The sequence below is a fragment of the Otolemur garnettii genome, unplaced genomic scaffold (genome assembly GCF_000181295.1).
Source record: "Otolemur garnettii isolate 467f Iridium unplaced genomic scaffold, OtoGar3 scaffold00011, whole genome shotgun sequence".
Classification (NCBI taxonomy): Eukaryota; Metazoa; Chordata; class Mammalia; order Primates; family Galagidae; genus Otolemur; species Otolemur garnettii.
The window spans coordinates 31,957,311-31,983,332 of NW_003852406.1; the positions used below are offsets into that span (position 1 = coordinate 31,957,311).

The 26,022-nt window shown below is 51.3% G+C and overlaps 1 protein-coding gene across 3 annotated transcripts; it reads left to right on the forward strand.

The window, feature by feature from the left end:
• Positions 1 to 1,402: 1,402 nt before the first annotated feature.
• FAH (fumarylacetoacetate hydrolase) lies at positions 1,403 to 25,676 on the forward strand. 3 transcript variants are annotated; one of them, XM_003784576.3, is made up of 14 exons: positions 1,406 to 1,541; positions 4,058 to 4,168; positions 5,315 to 5,436; positions 5,908 to 5,957; positions 7,425 to 7,515; positions 10,119 to 10,216; positions 10,393 to 10,445; positions 13,351 to 13,450; positions 13,977 to 14,107; positions 16,129 to 16,204; positions 18,176 to 18,222; positions 19,913 to 20,014; positions 20,771 to 20,888; positions 25,461 to 25,676. In XM_003784576.3, exons 1-14 carry the CDS (start codon positions 1,461 to 1,463, stop codon positions 25,538 to 25,540), a joined length of 1,260 nt encoding a protein of 419 aa, XP_003784624.2. In that variant the 5' UTR covers positions 1,406 to 1,460; the 3' UTR covers positions 25,541 to 25,676. The 3 variants fall into 3 exon arrangements, 1 of the variants encoding a protein (XP_003784624.2); XR_002771954.1 differs by lacking the exons at positions 19,913 to 20,014; positions 20,771 to 20,888; positions 25,461 to 25,676 and adding exons at positions 17,362 to 17,931; positions 18,936 to 18,953 and having other exon boundaries at positions 1,403 to 1,541; XR_002771953.1 differs by lacking the exon at positions 25,461 to 25,676 and having other exon boundaries at positions 1,404 to 1,541; positions 18,936 to 20,014; positions 20,771 to 20,791.
• Positions 25,677 to 26,022: the final 346 nt, after the last annotated feature.

A 26,022-nucleotide genomic window follows, 5' to 3' on the forward strand; every position in this document is an offset into this window, starting at 1 on the left:
ACCTTTTAAACTTATTTTTAGTCAGTAATGACCACTTTATAGTTGTCTTTTTTGATTGTCTTCTTTATAAAGAAAAGCAAAACCCAGATACAAAGAATGGATAACTTTCTTGTTGGATGTCGCTAGAGTAAAAAAAAAAAAAAAAAATTAATGACCATGTGCCAGGCATGACTTGACCATCCCCGCGACCCTAGAGAGGAGGTATTGGTATCACCCCTGTTGGGGAGAAGAAAGCTGACTGGAGAACTTAACTTGGCCCTGCTTAGACACGGAGTTAAAGTCAGAGATCTCAAATCCACACAGTCTGAGTCCATTTACTATACTGTTCTGTGTTAGGAAGAGGATCAAGATGTGTATTTCTTCTCTTTCTTTTCTTCCTTCCTTCCTCTCCCTCTTCTATTTCCTTCTCTCTTTCCCCTTCTTTCTCTTCACACACACACGATATATGCTAGGCAGTATTTTAAGCACTCCAAAAACATCAATTCTCGTATCAACTCTGAAGTATCAACATTATGCAGAGAATAAAGCCGAGATAGAATGTAAGTAACTTGTCCAAGGTTAAACAGCTTGCCAATGTCCTTTCACTGGATTGGGAAATAAACAGGTGAGTTATATATTTTAGAACAATAATTCTCATTAGTGGGAATGGGCATGATTGCCCCCCTCGCTGATACACCAGGGGACCGTCACCGTCGTTCATATTATTAGCATGGTCGTTCTAGGTATTTTTACCCAGATTTCTGCTCCCCACTTTAAAGGTAGATTCAGCTCTATAAGTCACAGAACCCCAGGATCTGCTTGTAACTAACGGTATTCAGGAGTCATTTGCTAAATGAGGCACTTGGTAGTAGGCCCCTTCCTGGTTTATGAAGGCAGAAAGGACACGACTGAAGTGTTCTTCCGAAGCCCAGGAGGCAGAGTCTGGGGGAAAAGTGTTTCCAGGAAGAGGACGAAAGAAAGTTCTGTTGATCTGAAGAGCTGGGCAGCAGCGCGGGGGACTCGAGGCTGGGGTCACCCAGGGCAGAAAATTAAATATTAAACTAGTGTTTGCTCTCGGTAGGACCAGATGCCCTGCTCAGGCGGCTGGACTAGCCCCGCTGGGGTGGGGGAGCTTTCGCACGGAACCAGGTCGGCAGTAGAAGGTGGTGGAGTCGCAAGTGCGGGGCCATAAGAGAGGCGGGGCTCGGGGAACGAGAGGCGGAGAATCCGGGACACCGTGAGCGGGGCCCCGTGGGAGCGCGGCTCATCGAGGGGCGGGGAATTTGTGGTGGGCAGAGAGGTGGGCGGGAACCTCCAGAGTTCCGCCTGTGTTACCCGGACAGACTCCGGGGGCGGGGCCCGCGGCCGAGGGGCTCGTGGGCGGGGCCGGGGGCAGGGCCCCGGGACGCGCCTGACCGCTACGGCCCAGTCCAGCCAGGCCCACTGCCCGCCGACCGCTGCCGCGCCCGGTGTTCGCCAGCATGTCCTTCATCCCGGTGGCCGAGGATTCTGACTTCCCCATCCACAACCTACCCTATGGCGTCTTCTCCACCGCAGGCAACGTGAGCCGCTGCGCCTGGGCTTCTGGAGCTGGGAGGGCGTGCAGCGGAGGGGCGCCGGGGGGCGGGCTGGAGGCCGGGGCCTCCTTTCTCTGGAAGACCCCTCCCTAGAGAGTGCCGGGTTCAATCCCGCTGGTGACTTTCTAGCTGTGCACGTTATTTAATCTGTCCGCCTCAGTGTCTGCCGGTCTGTGTGAGATTAAATGCAAAATGAAATAGAGCAGGTGGCTCTCCCTCCCAGACGAGCAGAGCAGGGACGATTATTGTTACCCCCAAGTCAAAGTGCACCGTCTTGCTGCCTGATGCAGTGTTGCTGTGGTGTGATTGCCTCCCCTAGATGCCAGGTTACGGCTGTCGTTAATCTCTCTGGTTAGCCCCTAGAACCTGGTATTTTAGCGACTCAGGGACACACTTACTTCCTTACTAGAGCTGTGGGATCTAAGATGGCAAATGTCTTTGCCTCCAGCTGGAATTCTGTCAGTGGTGTGCTCTTCTTGGCATTCTCTTGCTGATCAGAAAGATCCCTTTGGGAAAGGGAAATGAACTGGGACTTAGTTAAGTGTAGTGTGATTGGTAGAAAGAATCTTTGGAAACTGGGGTTTATAGCAGATAGGTAATAAGAAGATCCTTGGGTGAGAAAAGCAGGTTCTCTTGGATTTGTTTATGGTATTTTTACCTAGACTTCTGCTCCCAATTTTAAAGGTAGATTCCTGATTCAGCTCTGTAAGCTACAGAACCCCGGAATCTGCTTGTAACTAACGGTATTCAGGAGACATTTGCTAGCTAAATGAGGCACTTGGGAGTAGGCCCCTTCCTGCAAAGTGAGGTCCCCTCTCCTATGCCTGGTCATTGGCCCCAAGTTGACTGGTCTTTTATGGGCTTGCCTGTGGCACATGCCTTGCTTTAGAAGAGTCAGCTTGTGGTTTCACAACTGGCAGACCTGATCAGATGTTGCAAGGACTCAAAAAGTTAACACTCATTCTCCTGCAGGACACAAATACAAGGTGTGTTAAACCTTAACCCATTTTAGCCAACCACCCTCTCTGCTGGCAGAGCCCTCCCTCTGCCGCCTCCTAACACTTTGCCCTCAGCAGGTATGTCCTCCCCTTTCCCAGGAGCAAAAGTACATTATAAGAAAACATTAGTGAGAGGTAGGCACACCCTTAGTGGGGTTCTCTGACTTGCTTTCCCAGGGGGATAAAATTCATGTCCCCTGAAGTATGGCTAAGGGCTCTCAGACACCATGCCCTGCTGTTATGATATGGAGATGCAGCCACTTGGGAAATCAGGGAGAGAGAGCCCCTGATAAAGTATCAGGAATGAAAAGTTGGCTTTCCAGAAGGCTCAGGGCCTTCCAGCTGAACAGGCCTTGTCTAAAGCGGTCACTGCAAGCATTGGACATTCCCATGGGAGGGAATGCCTAGTTGCCAAGGCAGAACCCCCCTTTCCCTATGTTAGCAGATCCTGAAGATTGCTCAATGCTGGTGATACCTTCTTGGCTTCAGCTGAGTGTGGGGGCCAGTGTCAGAGATGTGGCCTGCATGTCCCCTGAGTAGATGGCCACTTGGGTCCAGGTGGTACAGCTCTTTGTCCACTGCAGCAGATTTCCTGTTTTCCAGAGTAGGAGACTGAGGCCTAGGGAGTCAGCCATGGAGGGAAGAGTAGGGGGCTCCAAGGCAGCCTCCTCCAGGGTAGGCTGTGCTGGGGCCTCTGCTAGGTGAGGTTATACCTGTAGTCTGCCCCTGGTCCGGAAAGCTAACACACATGAAGAAGTGGCCATCTTCTCTCAGCCTACCCAAATCAGCAGCTGGTGGAGATAAGGCCGGCTAATACCCCCACCTCTCTGCTCTCTGCAACTGATATGGTAAAGCTGGTGGTTCAGGAGAGCTGGGATCTGGGCTCAGAACAGAGCCCCAGGAGGCAGAGTCTGCAAACACTGTTTCTGATTCCTTGTTGACGAGCAAAGGTCAGGGTTGTAGGCTGAAAACCAGGCTTTACCAAATGTTTAAGACATTGTATTAGTGCTGGTGCTGAGCACAAAGGGACCCCCCCCCCCACTACCATGTCCTGAGCAGTCTGGCTCCCTCACAGCCTGAGCCACAGCAGTGCTCATGAGTCCAGGCACCGGGCCCTCAGCTCTGTGTGAGAGGCACTCACTGTCTGCCTCACATGTGCGTTGCCTTGAGCGAAGGCCTTAGTTAAACCTGAAAATTAATCCAGCTTCCTAGTAAGGCAGAAGTTCCTAGGGAACTATATAGGAGACAAGGGGCTGGAACCAGGCTGCCAGCTCTAACCCCACTCCAAGGGGTATTTGATTTATTTCTCATTCACGGAACACAGGCTCTTTTTGCTTTTTACCTTGGAAGTAGAGAAGACACAAGGGTCCGTGGAGACAGTTCCGTAGTCCCTTTTGCCTAAAGGGGCACCTGTGGGCTATTAAGTAGACAGGCTTTCTGAGTAAATGTGCCACTCCCTGTCAGAGACTTTTCCGAGTGCTGACCATGCCATTTTCTTCCTAGCCAAGACCCAGGATCGGCGTGGCCATAGGCGACCAGATCCTGGACCTCAGTGTCATTAACCACCTCTTCACTGGGCCTGTCCTCTCCAAACACCAGGATGTCTTCTCTCAGGTAGGACATTGTGAAATGGCTTGTCTCTGATCTCAGCAACACTTAATGCAAAGGTCACCAAGAAAGTACTCCTTGCCTTCCATTTCCTAGAGAGCTAGTGCTGTCAGAGGTCTCAGAGGTTTTGCTTACATAAGGCTAGGGATGTTCTCAAACAGACAAGCTGGCAGGAGGTGGCTTTGGGACCAGCTTCTAGGGGAAAAGGGTGTCAGTGTCTCTGCAGTGCTGAGTCTTCCCAGTTGGCTCCGAGAGGAAGCTCTCCAGGAGTTCTGCTTCCCTCCCCATCAGGCTGTTGGAGCCTCTGCCTGTCAAAGGCTTGTGTGGGCCCCCAAGGTGGGAGCCTTGAGCCCTGCCCTCCAGGTATGCAGGTATAGCTGGAGGGGTCAGCCTGCAGTTTGCATGTGCACACATAGGATGACCGTGAACTCACCTCCTGTCAGTGGTCAGCTACTGGGATGCACGTCTTCCCTCTGAGTGGGCTGGGTGGAACATAGTGTTGACTGAGCTTTGCATACATGCTTTCCTTCATTCCTCCCAACAACCCTCTGGCATAAGAATTGGAATTGTCGGGCAGCTCCTGTGGCTCAAAGGAGTAGGGCGCTGGCCTCATATGCTGGAGGTGGTGGGTTCAAACCCAGCCCCGGCCAAAAACTGCAAAAAAAAAAAAAAAAAGAATTGGAATCGTCACTACATGGATGGACACCCGAGCCTCTGGAATGAGACATGATTCTCGCAGGTCACACAGGTGGAAGTGTTAGAGTTAGGGTGGGAACACCGACTCTCAGAGCCCATGTGTGGTTTTTCTGCTATGTCTCACTGGCTATGAAACCTCTTCTGAGCTTCTGTGAAAGGGGCTGGTTAGGCTGCAGTACCCTTGCAGATGGGACTGTGCCTCCCCTGGAACCTGTACCTGGGCCAAGCTTGACGGTTGCTGTCCCAGGGAGCAGCTCCTGGGCCTGGACAGTGGAGGGCAAGTCTGTGAGGGGTGAGAAAGGTGAAGCCTTTCTCCAGCATGGTGAGAACTAAGAGCAGAAGTGCTGAGAGTTAGAATGACTGGGAAAGTAGTGGCAGGGGCTGGCCACAGTTTAGCCTCCCTTTGGCAGGAGGGGTCCCCCATGGAGTGATCTTCTCTCCCTGTTTTGGTCCTAGCCTGTTCTCAACAGCTTCATGGGCTTGGGTCAGGCAGCCTGGAAGGAGGCCAGAGCGTGCTTACAGAACTTGCTGTCTGCTGGCCAGGCGAGGCTGAGAGATGATGCAGAGCTGCGGAAGCGGTAAAGGAACATATGGACACATGGGGCAGCAGGGGCATAGCAGATTGTGTGCTGGGTAGACTCAGACCAGCCTTCACCCAGCCCCTGCCGGGCTGCAGGTTGGCGGGAGGGTACTGGATGGACCGGGATTGCCTCGGTGCCAGGGTAGGGGCTGCTCTCTTCCTCAGCTCTTCCTCATCAGCATCTGTGTTCCTGTCTGTGTCTAGAGTGGGGAGGAGTCCCTACCACTCTAGTCCCAGTGGAATTAGGGTGGAATGTAGAAATAGGAAAGGGTGTTTCAGCATTGGTGGGAGAACATCCTCAGTGTTGTGGCCAGGTTCAGCCCAGCTGTACCCATTTGGGCAGAAGTACGCTCCGGAGATTATAAGCAGAGTCCTAGGGGGTTGGGGCTAAGCCTGAGGGTAGATAACCATAGTAGGGACCCAGCCATGTCACTTGCATGACCTTGAAATTCCTGGTTCTATGTTTCAGTGCATTCACCTCCCAGGCCTCTGCTATAATGCACCTGCCAGCCACCATAGGTGAGTTCAGTCAGTTTACTGAGACAAGGACCAGGCAGCTTAGTGGGCCAAGGGGGCTGGCCTGGTGCCCTGGTCCCTGTGTCCATGTGGGTGGGAGAAGAAATGTAAGAGGGGCTCTGGGACTATCCCCTTCCCCCCACTGACCCTCCTTAACACACAAGTAGAGCATTAATTCAGCCCATGTGTCAGGGCGAAGGGGCTCGCCTGGGCCAGTTGCCAGCTGCTCAGGTTTGTAACCAGGCTCTTATTTTCCCCAAAGCGGTGGGGCAAGTGCTCTGAGCTCCAGTGGTGAGTGAGGAGGCCAGAAGGCTGTGTAGGGCCCCAGTGTGATGTGTGCACTTAGCAGGGTGTCTGGATGAGTGTAGGTCAGGAAGTTGGAATTATGGAAGCTCTCTCAGCCTAATGCAGAGAGAGGCCGAATCAGCCTGTGGCCCTCTGTCCTTGTCCAGCTCTCTGCCCCATGAGAGGCAACCTCCCCCATTGGGTGGGATGGCCCCTGTTTGCTGAGGGGCTGGCTTCCCTGCCCCAGGAAATCTGGGTGCTCTGGGTCAGCTCTTGATTCTGGGCTGAGAATCAAGATTCTGGGCTTTATCCCCAGCAGCTGGCTGCTTGGATAAAGCTGGCTAAAGGGTGGGGACAGAAGGGACTAGAGATAGGTGGGGCTGGGCACAGGTGCCGAATCACCTTCTGCAATTGGCCTCTCACTCCTCCTCCTCCTGTACCCTTGGTCCTGTGCAAACCAGTTATCCTAGAGAATCCCCATGATGTGTGGTTGACTGATTGTGCCCCTTCTTGTTTTTTTGTTATGGATCTATTCTTTTGGAAAATATCTCAGTTGTTATGTCTATGTGCTGTGGCTAAGATAGGAAGCAGCAGCTGAGGCTTTGTCTGCCCCAAGCCTCTGATCTGCCCCATGGACTTTTCTTTCTCTCCTGTCCTTCACCACTTTCCTTTCTAGTCTAGGTTGTTGGTACTGGTGTGTACCCAGATTTTTTCCCCCCAAAGGAAAGATTCAGAAAGATAAACAGGCAACTGTCCCTACTAATTTTTCCTTCAGACGACAGGGTCTGCAGCTTGCAAACCACCCCATTCAGCTTGTCATAATCAGCAGACCCTGACTCAGCACCTGCCCTGAACAAGACCTTGTCCTTGGCACTGGGGGATGGAAGGGAAGTCTAATGAAACGGGGCTCGATGTGGTGTCAGCCATTTCATATCCAAATTCTACTATGTGTTTTAGAAAATCTGGGCTCCTAATTTCTTATTTGTTTGTGAGCTTTAAAACAAACCTTTAGTGAGGCTGTTTTGTGTTGCACTGGTATCCCCCCGCTGGAGTAGTGGATGCAGGCTGAGCTCTGGGGTGTGCAAACATTGTTGTGTGTACACTTATGGCCCCAATCCCTGGGACCATCCCTTCTCCATCCCATAGAATCTGGGTCACTGATGGGATCTCTTGGGTCTTTTGCAGGAGACTACACAGACTTCTATTCCTCTCGGCAGCATGCTACCAACGTTGGGATCATGTTCAGGGGCAAGGACAATGCACTGATGCCGAACTGGTATGTTCTAGACCAGGTGTCTGGATGAGTTCAAAATCTGTCTTTCCATTTCCATCAGTATCTTTGTTGCAGGAGCTGCCAAGCCTTCTTAGGTCACAGTAAACTGGGTAATGACCATGTAACCAGTAATGACCATGAGCTTGTAACCTCTGCACACAGTAGTCTCAGCTTCTGGTCTTCTCAGCTTGGCTCAGGACCTGCTGAGCAAGGCAAGTCCCTTAAGCGTTTTCATTTAGAGCAATGATTTTTCAACTGGTGTGCTGTGAATGTCTTAGGTATGATGCAAACATGTTTAAAGATCATTAATTATTTTCAAAAGAAATTCAAAGCATAGTATTTTTTTTTTTTTTACTGTTTTTTTGAACTACTTAATTTAATTGTGCCATGGAAATTCAACTATAGGTTCAAGTGTGCTGTGAGATTTAAAAAAAAAAAAAAAAAGGTTGAAAAACACTGATCTAGAGAGCGGAGATAGGAATTAGAGTTCCCAAGTCACCTCATCCTTCTGGAGTCTTTCATTTGTAAGTCGTGTGTTGTTCTGTCAGTGAGCCTTAGCCCTCAGCACGGTCCACACTTACATTCTCTGATGAGGAAGAATCCTCAGGTGTGCTCAGGGCCATGTATTCCTCAAACCTGATTTATTATATCCTCTCATTTGATTCTTCTGATATTCTATGAGGTTGCGGAGGTCCTCACCATTTTATGGGCGGGAAACAAGCGCTGAGAAGCATCCACCAGCCTGAGGATGAACAGGGTCCAAGCCTGTCTCCCAGCTCCGTCAGTGCCACTGCCCAGGCCAAGGACCCAGAGCTGTGGTCCCTTTTGTTCTGTGCTATCTGTGGATGTGGCAGTTGCTTAGAACTGAGAGGTCTGGACACAGTGGGAGGAACACACCCTAGACCCAGGAGCTGCCAGCAACCTGCTCTTCTTAGAGCAAGTGTTTCAGATGGGTCATTCCTAGGGTGACCAGATTTTAACATTGGTAACACGGGACAACACGGCCGGGGGGTGTGGTAGGGGCAGGGCAGGGGACAGGGCAGGGCAGGACCTGACAACAATGTAAACTTTGATAAGCAGTTCTTGATAATCACTTCTCAGCAATTATTTGTTATTATTACAGTTTAACATTATAAAATTAACAAAAATAATATAAAACTCGTATTCTGGCTAAATGGCCACATGGCAGCCAAAAACTGTATATTCCCTTCTTGTTCTCCCACCAGTTTGTGCATTCTTTCCAAAAATCGGGACTTTTTAAAAACACCACAGGACGTGGGACAAGTTGTTCAAAAGCGGGACGTCTGGTCACCCTAGTCATGCCACAAGGGAAAGGTCTGTCAGGACCAAGAGGAGGGAGAAAAGGGAGAGAGCAGTGTCAACCCAAAGAAGTTAAGCACCAAGGGCAAGGAGAAACAGGGCAGGGGCGAAACTGGGACCAGAACCCAGGCTCCAGGCTTCTACTTAAGGTGGGCAAATATTAAAGACTCTGGCCCTATGCAGGCTCTGGGCTATGTTTGTCCCAAACTGCCCAAACCTGTCTATTCTAGTGTTGGTGGCACAGAGGAGCTATCTGTCACTTGGGTTCCAGGAACCCAGTAGCCAAAGGACAGTGGCAGCGGGAAGTGAGAGGAGAGACTGGGTCCTGGGACACCGATTTTTATCAGTGTCTGAAGCCACGTTTGGGAGCTATGGCTATCTCTGTCCTGTGTCCTGCAGAATAAGAGTGAACAGGGCTTCTCTATTGGCATGGGAGGCATGGTGGCCTGGTGTGGCCTTTTTACTTCATGTACCTGTTCTTTATTATAAAGGTAAATATGCTTAATGTGATCAACCCAAACTGTAGATGCAAACCATTTATAATTTAAATGTTTATAGTCTCACTTTTGTGCATCTGTCCTACAGAAATAAAAACACTAATGTGTTGTATTCAAGGGCAGGGATGTTTACTAGCAGTATTTCTAGGGGCTCAAAGCTGAAAGCAATCTGAATGCTTAATGGTAGAGAAACAGTTGAAAAATTCACCCTTGAGCACCTTCTGATTTTTAAAAAAGTCAAAATTTAAAAAAACTGCAAAATACATACATTATAAAATTTATTATCTTCACCGCTTTTGAGAGTTTAGTGATGCTAGGTACATTCACACTGAGCAACCATCACCACCGTCCATCTCCAGAACTGTTCCCATCTTGCAAAACTGAAGCTCTGTACCCAGTAAGCAGCGACTCCCTTCCCCTCCTTCCCTTAGTCCCTGGCAGCCAAATTCCACTTTCTTTCTCTTTGAATCTGACTACTCTGGGGACCTCAGAGAAAAGGAATCATGCAGCATTTATCCTTCTGTCACATAGTGTAATGTTTTCCAGTTTCATCCACATTGTAGCATGTCAAAAAATTGATTTCCTTTTTAAGGCTAAATAATATTTCACTGCATTTATGTACCACATTTTGCGTATCCCTTCCTCCGTGGGTGGACACTCAGGGATACCTTTTGATTTTTGAACTCTGCATCTATGTTGACTCGGTTTCTACTTTTTAATGCTTTTGAAGTTTATTTTACAATTTGTAACAGCACTGGTGTCCTCTACTCCCTTGCTTTCCTGCGTCAGGCTACACTTACCTGTGGGCTACCATGGCCGTGCCTCCTCTGTCGTGGTGTCTGGCACCCCGATCCGAAGGCCCATGGGACAGATGAAGCCTGATGACTGTGAGTGACCCCAGAGCCCAGCCCTGTGTGTTTCAGCCCTGTGTGTGCGGGACCTCACGGCACCCAGTCCTCCAGGTGCCATCGCTGTGCATGAGGGGCCTCCCAGTGCCGAGCCCGGTGGGTGCCCAGCCCTGTGTGAGCAGGGCCTCACAGCACTCTGTTTTCTGTTCTTCCAGCTAAGCCCCCTGTATATGGCCCCTGCAAACTCCTGGACATAGAGTTGGAAATGGTAAGCGGTGCCTCGGTATTTTGTCACCACAAGATCTGTTAAACCTTTCGGCATGAGAGCCCTCTGTGGGGGCTGTCCCGTGTCCTGAGCTATCCACTCCTCTCTAGCCGGCTCTGTGTCCCCATCAGTCTGTCAGAAATACAGTCCATCCTCATTACTTGCAGATTCTGTATTTGCAAATTTGCCTGCTTGTGAAAATTTATTTATAACCCTGAAATGAATATTTGGAGGGCTTTTGTGGTCATTCATGGACATATGCAGAGCAGTGAAAAATGTGAGTCACATCAGACTGGCACGTGGTCCCAGATGAGATCAAACAAGGTGACTGTTTTCCTGTCTAAGCACGTGCATGTCCTTTCTGTGGTCTTTTTGATGCCACATTTTTCATGTTTTGTGCTTTTTAGGGGGTGATTTAACAGTTTATAATGGTCCTCAAGTGCAGTGCTGAAGTTCCGTCCAGTGTTTATCTCTGCAAGAAGTCTCTGATGTGCTTTCTGGAGAAAGTATACAAGTTAGATAATGCTTTGGCCACAGTGTGGCTGTTTGTTGGTTCAGTGGTAACAAATCAGCAAGATATATTAGATGAGGTGCCTTTAAACAAAAACATGCATGAAGCAGGTCATATCGTTAGGGATTGAGCAGAGACTGGCAGGAGCCTAACCAACCCTGGGTTTCCCCTGGAAACAAGGTTCAGCATCTGCAGTGATGTTACAGAACAAGGGTCCTCAAACTTTTTAAACAGGGGGCCAGTTCACTGTCCCTCAGACCGTTGGAGGGCCGGACTGTGGGCCCTGGGATGAGTCGGCTGCTAAGCAGGACAGGCAGCAGCAGCAAAAATACCCAGCGGGCCGGATAAATGTCCTAGGTGGGCTGCATGTGGCCTGCAGGCTGTAGTTTGAGGACACCTGTTAACAGAACATCACTACCGTGAAGAGCGGGAATGAGCCATGCCAGCCCCACCACACTGAGGCTGGGCCCACACACCTGCACAGCTGTGATCCCTCCAGGGTTGCACATTTCTTTCAACTGAGGTTTTTATTTTGAGGTCATTATAGACTTACATCCGGTTGTGAGATATAATGCAGAGATCCCAATATCCTTCACCTGGTCTCCCCTGGTGGCAACTTCCCGTGTAACTGGGGCATAGCAGCACAGCCCAGGTATTGTCACTGGCTGTTGGTCCCATCAACCCAGGAGTCCCTTGTGCTGCTACAGAGCTGCCCTTTCTAAGAGAGACACTGAACTCTGGGCAGTCTCCAGATGAGAAGGGACCAGGGGCAACTGAACCAGAGGAGGGAGGGTTGTGGGCACTTGGCAGTGTCTCAGCATTTGCTGGGCTATTGGTAACGGTGGTGGCACCAGGCAAGGTCAGGGGCTGTGGGCAGGTGGGTGGAGGGCTTTCCCACAGGCAGCACCCATGGCTTAATGTGGTGCCTCAGAAGCTCTGAGTGCCTCGTCACCGCAGATGTAGGAGGAGGGCAGTGACCACCCATTTGGGCTCCAGCGGTGGAAATCCAGGGTTGGCTGATGTAGGCTGGAGACCTAGTTGGCTTTTCTAGAACTCTCTGTCACAACTTTGCTGCCTTTTGATTTCTCTGGATTTGGCAGAGGAGAGGATTGGGGTGGCCGGAGGGTAGCAGAGCATTCTGGCAGCCCTCTGCCTCCTGCCACCTTCCTGGGGGTACCCTGGGAGCCCTCTGGTTTGGGACCAGGATCTATTCTCAGGGAGAATGAAGGACTGCAGGTAGATGCCCCACCGGTGCTGGCCCCGTCTGGATAGTTGGAGCAGAGTAAAGGAAAGACGTCGGAGTAGGGACAAGGGTGGGGCAAAGCGCACAAATGATACAGGAGAAGGTGGATTTCTCAGTGGGATGGTGCCCTTGGGGGGTTTGTTTTTATCTCTCTCTCTCTCTTTTTTTTTAATCAGGGGGAGGCCCAGGCAAGGATCAAACTCACCACCCCCAGTTTGCAAGGCTAGCACTTTAACCACTGAACTAAGGCACCCAGCCTTTTTATTTTTAATCTTAATGAAAAATTTGCAGTGTTTAAACTGTGTCACTCATGTTTCCAAATGCCATAGCCAAGTCTGTGTGCCTTTGAAAGCGATGTCTCAGTTTCTCCCTGATAATATCTGAGTGTTCTGCTAGTTCACACACACGGTGTCCGTTATCGTCTGCTTCAGACACGGCAGGCAGCAGGGGGGACGGGGCTGTGCGATGTGCCCCATCAGGCGCTCTTTGCTGCATTAAGGAGGTCACCTTTTGATTGCCTCTGACATGGATACAAGCTCTCATCTTTTCATTTCTCACAAGTTTCATGTGGTATCAAGTTGTAATATATGGGGTGAAGAGGACAGAGAGGGATGGCCTGGGGTGTGCTGGAGGAAAGAGGTTGCAGTGACACTTGGGTCATGTGGTGGGCCCTGGTGGGTACCTCCATGCTGCTACATACCGCTCTCCTGGGCAGCTTGGTGTGGGTCGCCACCTGGAAATACAGCAGCCTCTCCCAGGCCCCTGTGGCAGTCCTGCTCCTAGGGCAGGGCTTGGACAGGCCTGACCTTTGCTCTCTAGGTGACAAAGGTCAGCCCCAGGTTCTTTTTTTTTTTTTTTTGAGACAGAGCCTCAAGCTGTCCCCCCTGGGTAGAGTGCCGTGGCATTACAGCTCACAGCAACCTCCAACTCCTGGGCTCAAGCGAGTCTCCTGCCCCCGCCTCCCAAGTAGCTGGGACCACAGGCGCCCGCCACAGTGCCCAGCTATTTTTTGGTTGCAGCCGTCATTGTTGTTTGGCGGGTCCGGGCTGGGGATTCGAACCCGCCACCTTAGGTGTACGTGGCTGGCGCCTTAGCCGGTTGAGCTATAGGCGCCTGGCCCAGCCCCAGGTTCTAATCACCTTCCCCCACATCAGGCTTTCTTTGTAGGCCCCGGGAACAGACTCGGGGAGCTGATCCCCATCTCCAAGGCCCATGAGCACATTTTCGGGATGGTGCTGATGAACGACTGGAGTGGTGATTACCGGGCCCTCTAAGTGCCGGCTTTGGGGGAGGCCAGCGGCAGCCTGGGGACATGGGACACTTGCACAGAAGCAAGGGATGGTTTCAGCTGCTGACCAGTGGCGGCAGGTGTTATAGTGGCTGAGACCGTGGGTTTAGGTATCAGACAGACTTCTGGCTGAGAGAACTTGGCCCAGTCCCATAATTTCTCTGAGATCGAATTTTCTCTTAAGTTGATAAGGGTGTGCCTGACACCATAACTAGTACTTATTGGGCACTTATTATGTGCTTAATGCCCCACCTTTATTTTCCCACAGATCCCTGCAAGGTAATGGTAATTTTCCATTTTACAGATGAGCAACCGAGGTTCAGAGAGATTTCAGTTAATTGCTAAGCTAAGATTTGAGGTTAACAGCCTTGCTGTCAGCCCTGTGCCGTATGTAGGAGGGACATGGTACCCTGGGTCCCAGGAAGAATCTCTCCCAGTTTGAAGATTTGCCCCCAGTCAGCCTTTGTAAGTCCTGGGTCTGCCCCTTTGCAGCTCGAGACATTCAGAAGTGGGAGTATGTCCCTCTTGGGCCTTTCCTGGGGAAGAGTTTTGGAACCACCATCTCTCCGTGGGTGGTGCCCATGGACGCCCTCCTGCCCTTTGCTGTGCCAAATCCAGAGCAGGTGAGCACACCCTCTGTGGGGAACACCCACTGCAAGCGTGCAGACTGCCAGAAGTGTGGGGAGTACCCACTGCGGGCATGCAGACTGTGGGAGCGGCAGCTCCATGCCTACCCCATGTGCATGTTGAAGTGCCCTTCGGGACCCCATCACTGTCACCTCTAGGCAGCTGTGGCATCTGTCACTCCCCATTGTTTTTCTGCTCTCTAGCACAGTTCTTGGGGGAAAACAGAATTGTGTAAACTTTAGAATAAGGGAACTGGCCAGTTGGCAGGAGAAGGGGTCCCCGACAGTATCTCCCCATTGCACAACTTCCTAGGTGGCCTTCAGTTTTGTTCTGTGCAAAGGGCACACCCTGGAGCCCAACCCACAGAAAGCAATTTGAAGCCCAGTGGTAAGGGGGTGCAACCCCTGCAGCTCCCCAGTTCCTGCCTGGTCTTATCCTCCCTCCTTAGCCTGCTACAGCCTGGCCACAGTCCCACCCCATCACCAGCGACTGTTGGCCAGAGTCACCTGTGACCAGATGTTCATGCCCCCTTTAGCATGGATATCCTTGTGGCTACATGCTCTTCCTGGGCATACCTCACTTGGCTTGGGGCACGTGACCTGCCCTGGTTCTCTGGTGTCCCTGAGTCCCAAAGTGCCCACTCTAACTCTGTCCTGCCTGTGGGGCCCAGGCCGAGCTCCCAGCCGTTTACACGTCCTTCCAAACCAACTTTCCGTGCTTGCTCCCTTGGGGCCTCCTCTGCCTCCCAGGCCATTCTCGCTGAGGTCACCTCACAGTTGCTGGGCTCCAAACAGATGGAGGTCTTTCTTTATAGGCCAGATCCCCATGAAAGTCCTGTGGGGTTCTCATACCATTCCCCACTCCCCCCTCACTGCACCTGCCTCAGTCACCAAGACTTGTCCCCCTCTCCCTCTTTATGAGCCCCACATGTCACCTCCTCTGTAGCTGGCAGCAGCCTGTGTGTCCCCCTTGCTGCTTCTCGGCTGCAGCCTCCCCCTACTCATGCTTCAGTCCCCAGCCTTTGTCCAGGGCTGTTGTCTCTGCTTTGCCCTGGCCAGAGATGTCTGGGCCTTGCCATCCCCTGTGCCAGCCCTTCCTAAATACTATTTATGTGTAGTCCTCATGTCTCTTGACCCTTCTGAACTATTATTTATTTCATGTTTTTCTTCTTTCTTTTTCTTTCTTTCTTTCTTTCTTTCTTTTTTTTCTGAGACAGAGTCTCACTATGTTGCCCTTTGTAGAGTGCCATGGTGTCACAGCTCACAGCAACCTTCAAGTCCTCCTGGACTTAAGCAGTTCTCTTGCCTCAGACATATCCTCCAAAATAGCTGGGACTATAGGTGCCCACCACAACACCCGGCTATATTTCATGTTTTTCTTTAGAGAAGTTCTCAGTTAAAAACTTTAATATGTTGAGAAAAGGAACTTCATGTCCCCGACATCACTAGCTGTACCTTTAATTGTAAAAAGAAGCATGTTTAACTACTAAACTCACCAAAACAACCTCATGTCCCACTAGTGACTCATGCATCACACTTTGGGAAAACACTGCTTTTGGCCAAAGTGCAGATGTTCCGCCTAGCAGGTGACACTGCCTCCCTGGCTGACGTGAGCACCAGACTGGGCTGTCTGCCTCGCTGACCACCAAGGCCTCCCTAGGCCCAGCCTTTCCCCACAGGCCTCATGATGTTCCTGTTGAGGCCCCTCACTGCCCACCTTCCTTAGCTCTCCCCTCACCTGGCTTTCTGAGACAATCCCAGTTTGGCTCCTATGACCTTTGACCTATGGGTGCCCCTCCCTCAGTTGCTTCTCCCAAAGCCTGGCCCATATGACCACCCCCACCCCATGCTGTAGGGACACTGTGTCCAGGGACACAATGCAAGGGCCCAGGAGAGGGGCTGCTTCTGCTGGCTTGGCCCTCTTCACTGTGGGTGGGGGAAGAGCAGGAGCTTCAGGGGCCTGGCTTGGGTGATCTCAGCTCTATCAGTGACCTTTGTGCCATGCTCTGCCCTCCCAGGATCCCAAGCCCCTGCCGTACCTGTGCCACGACCAGCCCTACACGTTTGACATCGACCTCTCTGTCATGCTGAAAGGTATACTATGGGGCTGGTGGTGTGCCTAGGGGCTCCATGGGCCCCTGTGTCCAGGCCCTGCCCCATTGACTCCTGGGCTTTGGCAAAGTAGGTGAGAGGGAGGGAGCTGCGACAGCCTGGAGACATGTGTGGTTCTCCTGAAGGGAAGAAGTGCTCAGGGGACCTGCTTGTGTTGGAAGGGAGCCTTGCTGGGCCTCGTGACATTATCCCTGTCACTGAGCTCTTAGCTCTTAGGACTGAAAGGTGTGGATTACAGGACCTCTGTCTTCATGTGAGTCCTTCTCTGGCCTGCCACCCAGGGTGGGCCTGGCACTGCTCACACAGCACCTCTGCCCTCACCCCCATGGGGGTGGCCCCTTCCACTGAGTGCCTGTCTGAGTCTGTCCTGGACCTTCTCTGGGAGGCCAGGCTGAGCCCTCTGTGTCTTCATGGAGCCAGGACACTCAGCACCCCAGTTCCCACCCCAACCTAGCCCTGAGAGCTGTGCAGATAAGGTTCACATCCCCTGTGGCTGCTCAGCCTGGCACCAGCAGCAGAGCAACAGAGTGTCAGTGATGGACACTCTGGAGGCCACAGCTCTGCTGCTGCCCAGCTAGGACTTTAGGCAAGTCATCTGTGAAATGGGATCAGAGCAGCCTTGACCTTGTGGTGTGTTATGAGAGCTGAGCAAGTCAATTAACAAAAAGGTCATCACAGTGCCTGTACCTAAGGGCAGGTGTCATTTTCCAGTCCTTTGTTGGGGGCCTCAGAGGGAGAGGGCCTGCTTGGTAGCCACACCCATACCTGCTGGGCCATACTCTGGCTGAGCCTCCTTTACTCCTCGGTTTCTTGCCTCCTTCTGTCCTGTCTACACACCATGTCTTTCCCATTGGAGTTGCTCCTGGCAGGAGGCTTCCTGCCCTCCAGATGCTCCTTGGAGGAAAGGGCTGTTAGAAGGAGCCCGGTAGCATGTTAGTGGCTCTGGGAAACTGTGCTGGCCACACCTTTTCATGTTGCATGTCAGGAAACTGAGACTCAGAGAGGATAAAGGACCCCCCAACTCACTTAGCTGGCTGATGTCAAGGCTGGGACTGAATCCCAGCATCCTAAGCTCTAGGCTGGTCTCCTCCGTCCACTGATGCACCCTTGGAGTGCCTTCCTGCCATGTTTTCCTTTAGGTGTTGCCTCCTGCCTCCCCTGGGGCAAGCACATCCAGGAAGGGCCCTGTTGGGGAGGGACAAGATCATCAAGAAAGCAGTGTCCAGACATGCCGGCCTGAATGTGCAGTTCTGACAGTCCCAGTTGCGATCTGGGTGAAACGATCTCTGGAGGAGCCAGCTTGGGGGCCACAGACATTTTGTGTGCTGAGGAGCACACCTGCTCAGAGCCACCTCAGAGGGGAGGCCAGAGCCAAAGGTTGAAGCTTGATTTCCAGGGAGTAGAAGAGCTTTCTACTTGTCAGCACTGTTCTGAGTAGAGCAGCAGTAACCTGGTGGCTTTGCACATGTGGGTGCTCAGTGAATACCACAAACGGGGAAGTAGCTCACTGCCTGTCACTGGAGCAGCTGGAGAGGGGGCAGACAGGTGGCCCAGAAATCCAGAGGGCTTCTGAGGGGATAGTGGGTTCTCCTTGACCACAGATCACAAGCAGGCTTCAGCTGGCACACCCTCTCCAGGAGACATGTGGCTGCTGGGAGCAGTGTGTTAAGAAGGGCTCCAAGGCCACACCAGGACTCAGAGGAGCATGTGTAGGTGATCGGTGAATGCTGTCTGCTGTGGGTTTGGGAGGAGAAAGCTGTGGCCTGTGCTCATGTATTTCCAATCCTAGGCTGGGTCATCCCTGTGGAAGTGTCTCAGCTCTGATGTCCTGTGAGCTCACTAGTTTCCCAGGCTTGCAGGCCGCGGAGCGACTCTGTGTGCCTCTGTGTGTTTTCCTGCTCCACTAGTGGAATGCAGGCTTCTGCACTGAGGCTTCTCTTCTCTTCCTGCCAGGAGAAGGAATGAGCCACTCAACCACCATATGCAGGTCCAATTTCAAGGTAAGCTCTGAGTGCTCAGATGGCTTCCTGGAAGGAGGAGAAAGAGGGAGACCTTGCCCCTGGCCCAGCAGGAGAACAGGATCCATGTTGGGATGTGACAGTGGGTCAGCCCGTGGGCCTGGAGCTTCCACATCCTTGTCTTTTTCTAGAAATAGCATGAGGTCACAGAGTTCTCCAGAGATAGAAGCTGCATAGATGTGGCCAGCAATTTTCTTAGGTGACAATAGGTGATTCCAGAGGGTCAAGTCGCTGGTTTCTCCTGTCCTGCTTGGGGCTGGATTAATGAGAGCAACTTTTTTTTAAGTGAATTTTTAATTGAAGCATAACACAGGCAGATAAAAATGCACATGGCATAAGTGCACAGCTTGAGGGAGTGTCACAAAATGAGCATCCCTATGTAACCAGCGCCCAGCTCAGAAATGAGAAATTCCCAGTGTCTCAGCAGGCCCCCTCCCTCCTTCCGCCAGCAAGGTCACCTGTTTCCTGCCTTCCATTATCATATATTAATCTTGTCTGTTTTTCCATTTTCTAGCAACGAAATCATACAGCAGGTCTTGTTTTATGCCTGGCTCCTTGTATTGGCATTATGCCCACAGTGATAGCTCATTTTACTCATTACCATAAAGCGTTTCACTGTGTGAATATTCCATAATTGATTGGTCCACTCTACTATTGCTGGACATTTAGTTGGTTCCATATTTTGGCTGTTGCAGAGTTGCTGCGACCACCTAGTACACACTTTCTGTGCACGTTCCTGCTGGGTGTATATCCAGGAGTGGAATTGCTGGTCATAGAGAACATGCACACTCAGCATGGAAACCTCCAGTCTCCCAAAGTGCTCACCCTGATTTACACCTGCTTGCAGCGTTTTAGCATTTCAGCTGCTCCACGTCCTCGTCAGCATGAGGTGTCATTTGCCTGTTCATTCCAACCATTCTGGGGGACTGTGATTTCAGTTTGCATTTCCCTGGTGAGGGGTGCACCTGGGTGCCTTTGTCGTGTGTTTATCATCTGTTTGTTTAGGGCCACTGGAAGACACTCTGAATCCCTGCATTTCGAATTCCCCTCATCTCCCTTTAATCTGACATTATTCTGGACTCCGTAAGCTATTAAGAAGCAACAAGGGGGCCTGTTGAGAGGGCTCATGGCTAAGAACTGTCTCTGGTCTAAGGCTGCCTCTGAGCCTCTCAATGGCCACATGGCTCCTTGGCCCCCTCCGTCCACATCCCAGCCTCCCTGAGTGTTCCTTCTTCCTCAGTCTGCTCTGATGTCATATTAGAATCATTCTGCTCCATTGCCCAATGTCCCCTCCAAAGCCTGGGATGGGAGAATGTGAGTGGGGCATTTGCTCACAAGAAGCATCTGCCGAAGTGAGGACCTAGACCCCACCTAGGGCTCAAGGGTGCCCATGGGCAGCTGAGAATCACATACAGATGGGGATGCTGCTGACTGGGGGCGAAGCAGTGAGGGGGGCTCTCAGGCAGTGCTTCTTGGAGAAGGAGGTAGAGGAGGAACTAATCTCCTGGAGGAGGTAGGAGAGAACTTGGGAGGTCCCCAGGCAGCTGTCCAGGAGGACAGTGTGCTGTTGCTCTAAGGGATCAGGGAGAGTTGGCTGGGGCAGCCAGGAAAGGGCATGGTGACTGGGTGAGGGTGAGTGTGCACCTGCGGCCCCACTGTGTGCCTCCCACAGTATATGTACTGGACAATGCTGCAGCAGCTCACGCATCACTCTGTCAATGGCTGCAATCTGCGACCAGGGGACCTCTTGGCTTCTGGAACCATCAGTGGGCCAGTGAGTACTGTGTTGCCTTCAAAATACCCCTATTCCTCAGACAAACCACAAAGCCTTCAGCTCACCCTGGAGAAGGAATGGCAAGCCCAGGGTGGGTGTATCTTACTACCCCATCTTCCTTATAGTCTCATCCCTCACTAGGTACAGGAGGGCCTTCTCTTCCAAATTCCAGCCTAAGGAGGAGGCTGGCATAGGAATGGGAGGTTGGTTCTCTGCCTCATCTCTCACTGCGCCACCATCCCCCTGTCCCCCGGCATGAGGTGGCCATACTGCACAGCCCTTCCCACCTTCCCCGTGCCTCTGTAAACCAGGATAGAGTTTCAGAACCTTCACAGTTGATGACGCTGGGGTGTGGTGTATGTCAGTCACTCCCTGCAAGGCCCTGCCGCACCCTCTTATTCAAAGAGCACTCTCTGCCCAGTGGGGCGGCATTGAGCATCATAGTGTGTGGGTGGTGGGGAGGGGCATTGGTGGGAGTGGGGTGGTGGGACTGGGCACCCTGGTGAGGGATTCACAGTCCTGAATGAAATGAAAGCTGCCTCTGGTGGGAAGGCCTCCTGCCTGCAGGGGAAGGGGCAGAGTGCTGAGTCTCAAGGGCCTTTCCACAGCAGTCCCACTGAGGTTGAGGAGCACGAGGTCTCCCTGCCCTCGTGCGGGCCTGTTCCAGGTGTTCCTGATTACTGTCCATAGCAGAGCTGACACGCCCACCCTCCCAGGTGTAAATACTTGTGTCTGTTTTCTTTTCCTGTTACAAAGGAACCAGAAAGCTTTGGCTCCATGCTGGAGCTGTCTTGGAGGGGGACGAAGCCCATAGAGCTGGGGAATGGACAGACCAGGAAGTTCCTTCAGGATGGGGATGAAGTCATCATCACAGGTGAGGTTTCCCAAGGCAGGCATCTTTCCTCTTCCTGTGCGTGCTGTTCTAGCCATGGTCACTCCCACCATCTGTCCTGACGCATCTCCACTGCGTTCCCAGGTTCCTGTCTGCAGGTTCTGCCCTTCTCCTCAGCCTTAGCTACTGGAACTACAAACATGAGTCTCCATGTGCCAGAAAGACTGTAGAAGTTCTTTTTTTTTTTTTTGAGCCAGAGCCTCAAGCTGTCCCCCTGGGCGGAGTGCCGTGGCATTACAGTTCACAGCAACCTCCAACTCCTGGGCTCAAGCGAGTCTCCTGCCTCTGCCTCCCAAGTAGCTGGGACCACAGGCGCCCGCCACAACGCCTGGCTATTTTTTTTTGGTTGCAGCCGTCATTGTTGTTTTGGCGGGCCCGGGCTGGGGATTCGAACCCGCCACCTTAGGTGTATGTGGCTGGCGCCTTAGCCCACTGAGCTATAGGCGCCGAGCCAGAAGTTCTTGTTTTTTCCTCTCACTGAGCAAAGTTATAAATGAATGGCAGGTTTCTCATTGTCTAGACTTTATGGCAAAACCTGCCAAGACTCTGTGACCCATGACTGGGTTCAAAGGAGGCACAGCGGGGCCAGCTCATGGGACTTCTCTATAGCCTGTTCCAAGGAGACAGGCAGCCTCTTAACCCTCCGGGACCATCCTGTCAGCCACATATTAATAGAGGGGACAGGCACCATAATGGCTAGCAGCACACACTTGAGAGTCAGGAAGACATGGTTTGGATTCCCAGACCCACTGGCTGTGTGGCCTTAGCTTAGTTGGCTAACCTTTATGAGACTCAGCTCTCCTCATCTTTCAGATGGAATTAGTAATACAATACAATACTTGGCCTCAAAGCATAGTTGTGAGGACTAAATGAACTTGTTTATTTGTTTAGTAGACATTTATGGAATCTTACATGGGGATTCCATGATAAAAAGACAGATGAAATTGGCCAGGCGTGGTGGCTCCAGCCTGTGATCTCAACACTCTGGAAGGATTGCCTGAGCTCAGGAGTTCGAGACCAGCCTGAGAAAGAGTGAGACCCTGTCTCTACTAAAAATAGAAAAACTAGCCAGGTGTTATGGCAGGTGCCCAGCTACTTGGGGGCCGAGGCAAGAGGATCGCTTGATTCCAGGAGTTAGAGGTTACTATAAGCTATGATGCCAAGGCACTCTACCAGGGCACAGATTAAGACTCTACCTCAAAAAAGGCAGATGCGGTCCCTGTTCTTATCTTCCACTGTCACGAGTGCAGCGTGTTACAGATAAGAACACAAAGTGCGTTAAACTCCTGGCCAATGTTTCCCAGCCAGTACGTGATAATATCTAGTTTTCCTTCCAGGCAGCTTTTGTCTTCAGAACCCACCAGAGCTCATGTTGTGAGTGCTTAAAAATGGCAGGGATCCTCATAGTTGTCATCTTTGTCTTTGCATGAAGCAGTGGGGTCCCTGCATGGGGTTCGGTGATGCCTGCTCTGCCCCCACACACAGTCCCACCTTCTCACTCAGACGCCAAGTCCTGCTCTCCACCTGCCAGCCACTCATTTCCCGTTGAATGCCTTACTGCCACTCCTTTCTTTTTTTTTTTTTTTTGAGACAAGAGCCTCAAGCTGTTCCCCTGGGTAGAGTGCCATGGCTTCACTGCTCACAGCAACCTCCAACTCCTGGGCTCAAGCGAGTCTCCTGCCTCTGCCTCCTAAGTAGCTGGGACCACAGGCGCCCGCCACAACGCCCGGCTATTTTTTGGTCGCAGCCGTCATTGTTGTTTGGCGGGTCCGGGCTGGGGATTCGAACCCGCCACCTTAGGTGTACGTGGCTGGCGCCTTAGCCGGTTGAGCTATAGGCGCAGAGCCTGCCACTCCTTTCTTGATGCTGTCTTGGTACTGCTGACAATCTGTGGGCTGGAACCCTGGTCCCATTTCACCAGCACAGCCTGCTAAGCATCCTTTTAGAGTGCCCTCCCAATTCTGTGCACCCGACCTGCTCCAGACCATCCCTCTATGCCTGGAATCCTGGGAGCGCTTTTGCACCAGCTCCCGTCCTGCTCTGGGTGCCTTCATATTTGCTTCCCTTGTTACTCTTCTGCGTAAGATCATCTCATGACTCCCTGTTACCCATTTCATGAAGTTCATATTCTTGTCTGATTCTGTCCTACCCACTTGACCACGTTCTAATATATAACCCTCTGCTGTGGGAGAACTACTTTTTAAAAAAATTTTAAAAAGTCCAATTAATATCAGGGTATATATAATTAGGCCCTGCTACCTGCCTTTGTAAGGCAGAATCTAAGGCGTAGGCATGTCCCTCACACAGGTGTACCATACACTCACACACTGTTACCACCGGGAAGGAACCTGCCGACCCACCTCCCTCCTTCTTGGATTTAACTAGACTTTTCTCTCATGTGAGCAGGTTGTTGTTAATCTACTAGTTTCAGTCGGTGTTGAGCACATGTGATGCCTGTCTTTTCCTTCTTTAATGCTTTACTCAGGAGAGTGATCTCCAACTCCATCCAAGTCACAAAGGATACACAATTTCCATCTTTCTTATGGCTCCATGGCATCCATACGCTACAGTTTATTAATCCACTCCTGGGTTGATGGACAATTGGGTTGTTTCCACATCTTGGGGATTGTAAATTGAGCTGTGATAAACATTCAGGTGCAAATGTCTGTATGGTAAAGTGATTTTCTTTTCTTCTGGATAGATTTGGGATCCCAGTGGAAGGGACTGGTACCAGGTCTATCTTTAGCTCTTTGAGGATTCTCCATACTTCTTTCCAAAAAGGTTGTCCTGGTTTCAGAACTGCTTTTTTCACTGCTTGCAAGCCTTAGCCTTACGCCCTGCCCAGCCCTTCCTTGCTTCTGGGGTGCACAGGTAGAGCCCATCTCTCCACGCTTTATCCCCGGCCCGGAGCACTGGTGTGGGTGAGGTGGGGGATCAGCAGCTGCTGTCTTGACCTCCCTCTGGGATCAGTTTCTGTGCTTAACTAAGAGCTGGTGTTAGTGTCCTGTGGCTGCTCGGACAAATCACTACCAGCTCTGTGGCTAAAAACAACAGAGCTCTATTCTTTCACAGTTCTAAAGGTCAGAGGTTCAAATTCCAAGTGTCAGCAGGGCCGTCTCTCTAGCAGCGGTTCTCAACCTGTGGGTCGGGACCCCTTTTTAACAATGAAAATACATTGTGGCGTTAGGAAGGTTGAGAACCACTGCTAGAGGTTCGCAGGAGAGTCTGCCCTTGCCTCTCTCAGCTGCACTCATATTCTTTGGCTTGTGGTGGCTTCACTCCAACCTCTGCCTCCAAGGCCACCTGGCCGTCTCCTCCCCAGCTCATCTTCTTCTGCTTCTCTCATATTAGGGCCCACCCAGACAATCTCCTCATTTTAATATCCTTAACTTAATCATATCTCCAAAACATTTACTGTGTAAGGTAACATTCACAGGTTCCAGGGGTTAGGACCTGACATCTTTGGGGACCATACTTTAGCCCACTGCAGAGCTCTTGGGGGGCAAGTCTCCATCTGAGAAGCAGCGACATCAGGAGTGCTCAGCATGGCTGCTGGTTTGTTGACGAAATGAAACAAAGTGGATTTGGAGAAAAGATGCAGGCAGAGCTTAAGACATTTAATCCAATTCATACAACCTTGGAAGATAAGCATTGTTATTCCTGTTTATAGATCGGGGAGCTGAGTTCTGAAGTAAAACAAATTGTCCCCAGTCACCCAGCCCATAAGGTCATAATAGCTGACACTCAGAGGCAGTTACCATGGGCCGCCCACTGTTCTCAGTTTCCCTTTTTTTCCCCCCAAATGTAAGCATGCTTTATATAAGATTCATCAAAAACTGTTTTCTTTCACTGAGTGGACCGGTTTGACAAAGAAACCTGTTTGCTAGACAACATTGAGAATGTTTTTACATTTTTCTTTGTCCGTTGGTTTGTATTACACATGTTTACATATGCAGGTATAAAAGGCAAATGTGAGCACACTTCCTTAAAGATTCAGCATAAGCTGTTTTCTTTCTGTGAATGGGAGCATTTGACACAGAATGATGTCAACATTCAGAATAAATTATTAGAACATGTTTCTCTCTTGCACTCAGATTTTTCTGTGCATTAGCTCACGTCATTCCTACAGCAGTCCTGTGCCATGGTACTATCATTAGATCCATTTCTCAGATAAGGAAACTGAGGTCTGGGGAAACCCGAGGTCACAAAGCTGGTGGAGGAGCTGGGCCTTGGACTCCGACAGTCTGGCTTTAGGCTAGTTAAGGACCAAGGACCGAACCCAAACCCATGTAAGGAGGATTGACCACCATCAAAGAAACTATCGAGTCTTGAAGTGCCTCTGGGGACCCCGGCCTGTGGGTTGGGCCCATAGCTCCCTCTAAGATGCTCCGGCTTACAGCGTTGCCTCTGAGAGGCTTATTTCTCTGTTTAGGAGATGCGTGTGTCTCGCCAGTGCTGCCTTCCTGCTGGGGCCCAGCCTCATGCTGACCAGCACTGCACTGGTTCTGGTGAGCCCAGTGTGCTGTGACTAACCCCTGCCCTCCTCCATTGCAGGACATTGTCAAGGAGATGGTTACCGCGTCGGCTTTGGCCAGTGTGCTGGTAAAGTGCTGCCAGCGCTCTCACCAGCCTGAGGTTCTCTCTGCTCTTCTGGAAGCAAAGAGCCGAAGCCCCCCCACTGCTGACCCGGGCCTCCCTCCGGCTATCAGCCTGTCTTGCACTCAGTGGTCAATAAAGCCCAGTGCCCTGTGCCCTGCTCTGAGGCCGCAAGGCAGTGTCCACTGTGCTCTGGTCTGACCCCGGGTCAAGGCATGCACACATCCCTGGTGCACACTCAGTAATTTGTTTTCTCATTTTTATGAGTAGATTGAGGGTCTTGGTGTAATTTGCTCACCAGACATCTGGGCCTCCAAGTATCCTCTGGAAAGTGAAAAGAGAATGGCACCTGAATTAGTCAGGGCTCTCCACAGAAACAGGACAGCAGGGTGTGTGTATGTGTCTGTGTCTGTGTGTCTGTGACTGTGATGAGGGCAGGAAGGTGCCAGGCGTGAGCTTCTCTTCCCCTGAAGCCCACCTGACTCAGGAGAGTCACCTCCTCTGCCCCCACCCACTGCAG